This window comes from Oratosquilla oratoria, chromosome 5, assembly GCF_046742065.1.
Source record: "Oratosquilla oratoria isolate Oo_2021 chromosome 5, ASM4674206v1, whole genome shotgun sequence".
Lineage (NCBI taxonomy): Eukaryota > Metazoa > Arthropoda > Malacostraca > Stomatopoda > Squillidae > Oratosquilla > Oratosquilla oratoria.
In genome coordinates, this window is record NC_134781.1 from 34,909,979 (window position 1) to 34,914,978 (window position 5,000).

General features: G+C 37.0%; 1 protein-coding gene across 2 annotated transcripts in view; it reads right to left on the reverse strand.

Moving 5' to 3' along the window:
• LOC143025456 (uncharacterized) overlaps positions 1-5,000 on the reverse strand; it is a 73,672-nt gene that overhangs the window by 36,298 nt on the left and 32,374 nt on the right. For both annotated transcript variants that reach the window (XM_076185145.1, XM_076185146.1), the window contains exon 2: positions 1-117. This exon is cut by the window's left edge and continues 57 nt beyond it. In XM_076185145.1, the coding sequence (XP_076041260.1) occupies positions 1-94 (94 nt within the window). In that variant the 5' untranslated portion in view covers positions 95-117. The remainder of the gene's footprint in view (positions 118-5,000) is intronic.

Genomic DNA, 5,000 nt, shown 5'->3' on the forward strand with positions numbered 1-5,000 from the left:
TGCTGGCGGCGCCGACGGAGGTCGAGGTCCACTGGAGCAGCTGGACGAGGATGAGCATGGCGACGGAGGCGGCGAGAGCGGCGGGCATGCGCATGGCGACCCGGGGTCCATGGGTACCTGAAACCAACGCCCACTTCAGCTTCAGCAACTTCAGTAGTTTGTTTTCCTCCGGTTGTAGTTAGGTTGGGTTGGGTTGGCTTGGGTTGGGTTGGAACTTAAGGATTTTTTTTTCCAGGTCGTGGTGGTCGGAAGGGATCGCTTCATTACCTAACCCAACCTAACGTAACCTAACCTAACCTGGCCTGACCTGACCTAGCCTGACCCAACCTTACTTAACCTGAAACTAACCCCCACTTCAGCAACTACAATTGTTTGTTTTTTCTTGGGTCGTTGTTAGGTTAGGTTGGGTTGGGTTAGGTTAGGTTAGGTTAGGTTAGGTTAGGTTAGGTTAGGTTAGGTTAGGTTAGGTTAGGTTAGGTTAGGTTAGGTTAGGTTAGGTTAGGTTAGGTTAGGTTAGGTTAGCTTAGGTTGGGTCAGGCTAGGTAAGGTTGGGTTAGGTTAGGTCGGGTCAGGTTAGGTAAGGTTGGGTCAGGTTAGGTTAGGTCAGATTAGATCAGATTAGGTTAGGTTAGGTTAGGTTGGGTTAGGTTAGGTTAGGTTAGGTTAAATTAGGTTAGGTTAGGTTAAGTTAGGCTAGGCTAGGCTAGGTTAGGTTAGGCTAGGCTAGGCCAGGCCAGGTCAGGTCAGGTCAGGTCAGGTAAGGAGTACCTGACACCAAAGCCCACTTCGGGAACTTCAGGAGCTTATTTTTCAGGTCGTGGTGGTCGGGAGGGGTTGCTTCATAGCCAAACCCAGGTGTACGCAACTTATGGCACGCATGCAAAACCTATTTTTTTCAGGCACGCGAAACCCAGAGCTCAACTTAGACAAATAACTAACAAATCTCCAGCTTCCTTTGTATGACAATTAGTAACCGCATGCTGCACTGGGTGGTGGAATGGGGCCCTGGGGGGTGGAGGGTAGGGGGTGGGGTGGATACGTCTCTACGTTTACATCATTTGTTGGAGGAGCGGACATGGCGTGACTCATTTATTATCAACCTATTTGTTTCTCTAGTTTCACAGAAAACTTATAAAGAAAATCCAAATTCAGCTATAATGTGAAAAATTAGGTAAGGAAAATATAGATATTAAACATGATAGGGTTTAGTTATCCGTAGTAACTGTTTATCAACCTTTTTCTTTAGTGCATGTGCTATAATTAGAGGCCATTGTTATAACTTTGTGAAATGCATTATCACTAATTAGGATTATCATGAAGTGTTATGTACACGTGACCAAATGACATGGATGCCTTTCTCTTTGATTAGTGTCCTCGTATGTAGGCCTATAATCTTAATTCGTTTTAGTTTGCTTGATCACAAGTTCCGTAAACCCTGCTAAGTGCATACAAGAAAATGAAACTGACGAGATTGTCTGAGTTCAGATAATAATCTTTGTCCTCATCCATAAGTCTCTGTCCAAGATGGGTCATTCACTTATAATTTATGTTTTTCCTTTCTCTGTTGTGAATCATTATTCTCCGTGAAGAACTTTGTCAGATCTCATAATAGGAGTAGCCTCACGGATAAAACAAGTAACATATATATCTTTCAAGATTACAAAATACAAACTTAATATAAATTAACTTCCATCAGTGATGCAGCAACAAAAATCACGCTGATGGTAAATAAATAAGAGGTTCACTTTTACACTCTTCTCTTATTTTCCTCTTCGGGGTAGATTATCTTTTTTTATATATATATAATTTCAAAACGCCCTATCATTAACCCATTCAACTCCGATGACAAGATGTCTTGTCATTTGGTCAAATAAAACAAAAAATCATAAAACACCAAAATGTTTGATCAAACACCAGAAAAATATGACGTTAGTCCTCGCTTCGCTCGCAGCGAAGCGAGGACTGACGTCATATTTTTCTGGTGTTTGATCAAACATTTTGGTGTTTTATGATTTTTTGTTTTATTTGACCAAATGACAAGACATCTTGTCATCGGAGTTGAATGGGTTAATTAAAAAGACATCTTCTTACTGAAATTTTTGGTTGGCACGCGAGGAAATATTGTATCAAGGATTTGGCCAATTTTGGCACCCACACATGAAAAGGTCGCCCCATCCCCTTGACCTGACCTGACCTGACCTAACTTGGTGGCCAGGAGGGGAGTCGCTTCCTAACTGAATGAAATCATCAGGACTCAGTAACAAAAGGAATATCTAAAGTGACCTAATCTAACCTAACCTGACCTAACTTAACCCATTCAACTCCGATGACAAGATGTCTTGTCATTTGGTCAAATAAAACAAAAAATCATAAAACACCAAAATGTTTGATCAAACACCAGAAAAATATGACGTCAGTCCTCGCTTCGCTGCGAGCGAAGCGAGGATTGACGTCATATTTTTCTGGTGTTTGATCAAACATTTTGGTGTTTTATGATTTTTTGTTTTATTTGACCAAATGACAAGACATCTTGTCATCGGAGTTGAATGGGTTAACCTAACCTAATTTAATGTAACGTAACGTAAAATAACGTACCTAACCTACCTAACCTAATCTAATATAATCTAATCTAACCTAACCTAACATAACATAACATAACATAACTAAACCTAACCTAGCTTAATCTAATCTGATCTAATCTAACCTAACCAATTTGCAACCTAGATTACTAGAACGTTCTTAGCGCCTCAGGCTCTTATACAATCGAGTTAAAAGTTAAATAGTTTCAAGGTTAACTGCTAACGAGTTTAAGAAGTTTTTGTCAGCAATAGCTACCGTTTCTATCATTGGCAACAAAATTGCATTGAAGGGGCGGAGTTGTAGAGGAGAAAGAGAAATTTAAAGCTGGCAGCAGAACAAAAAAATAGCAGAAATTAAAAAGAAAAGAAGAGAAATAAGAAAAAAGAAGAAAAAGAAAAGAAATGTGAAAATAAAGAATATAACAGAATAGAAAAAAGGGAAAAGAAAAAAGAGAAAAAAAAAGAAAAAAACAGCAATCTGCGTATGGGTTTAGAATAGAATGAAATACAGTAAATTTATATTAAATAAAACAGATAGAAAAGAGAAAAATAAAGGAAATAGACTAGGTATCACCGTGAATATGGTGACATTTTGAAAATTCCAGCCAATTTGGTGATAACCAATGTTGATTCAATCTGAGCCTAACCAGACTGAAATGATGGCAATATCTTCCTCTTATATCGTTCTATTGAACCTAATTTGTTTAATTTAATTCTATTTTATTTAATCTTATTTTCTTATTACTTTATTTATATTATTTTATTCTATACAATTTATCTTATTTCATTTTCTCTTATTTGATCTTAAGTGTTCTTATTCTATTTAACTCTATCTTAATTCTATTTAATTTTGTTATTCTACTCTATTCTATTTCATTAACATTACTTTATTTTATTCTATTCTATTGTATTTCATTTCATCTTACTTATTCGTTTATTTATATATTTTTTCACAGAACTTGAATATTACATTTTAATTCTGAAGTCCATTCCGCTAAACCGCTTCCTGAGATGGATTTCAGTCCCTGCCTTCTTCAACCCTCTCATCTCTGTCCCTCCTCCATGGATAGAAACGCTGATGACGAAAGACAACCATATTCGTATTCTGACTAACTACAGACGATTTCATTCAGTCGAAAGAGATGCCCATGAAAGAGTATCTAGTTGACTAGGTACTAGCTCTTTACTAAAGTCTAATTATGATTTTTATTCTGGTTGTCGGCATGTGATTTGGTTCATATTAACCCATTCAACTCCGATGACAAGATGTCTTGTCATTTGGTCAAATAAAACAAAAAATCATAAAACACCAAAATGTTTGATCAAACACCAGAAAAATATGACGTCAATCCTCGCTTCGCTCGCAGCGAAGCGAGGACTGACGTCATATTTTTCTGGTGTTTGATCAAACATTTTGGTGTTTTATGATTTTTTGTTTTATTTGACCAAATGACAAGACATCTTGTCATCGGAGTTGAATGGGTTAAGGGAACAACTGGTAATTAAAGAGTTAGAATAATCTATAATTAATTTTGTAATTATGAAAATATTCATATGAATTTCATTCTGACTCCCTTCAGACGATTTTATCCATCTGAGGTAAAACTTTGGTAGTCAATCTAGACATTTTTTAACAAATTCCATACGTCCACCATTATCACGTGACTAAATTCCTTTCAATTAGTTTCTGATTCCATTGCCCAAATATCGTTTTGCTTATACAGTATATATATATATATATACATACATACACACACACTCTCACACACACACACACACACACACACACACACACACACACACACACACACACACACACACACATTCATATATATATATATATATATATATATATATATATATATATATATATATATATATATATATATATAACAACATAGTTATGTCGTAGCACATATGTAAAATAATACTGAAGAGGATCACAGTAAGTGATCGAAATATACAGATCTCTATATCTTCGCTTATTCTTCTCCGAAAGTGGGTCATCAGTATTATATATATATATATATATATATATATATATATATAAACGGACTTTATTACCAAACACAGGTCGATGCGTTTGTTTGTGGACCGCCTGACGGTGCGAGCTTTCTTCATCTTCTTTCCTTTCTCAGCAACCCAGTCTCCCTACAGACACCTTTTGCTCGAACAAACTTGCCTGACGACCTTCTCCAAGCGTCAGGTTACAAGTCAGTGTGACCTGCTAGGGAGCGGGTCCTCTCCCTCCTTTCCTTACACGCACCTAACGTCGAACCACCACGAAAAGATGGTTGGCGTAGAATGAAACGTTAACCATTTTAGCAACAGATTTCATATACTTTGATTTCTATGAAGCCTTTGACACAGTACCACGTTTTGTTTGATTTAAACACACCATAGGATCATGGCAAAAAGATG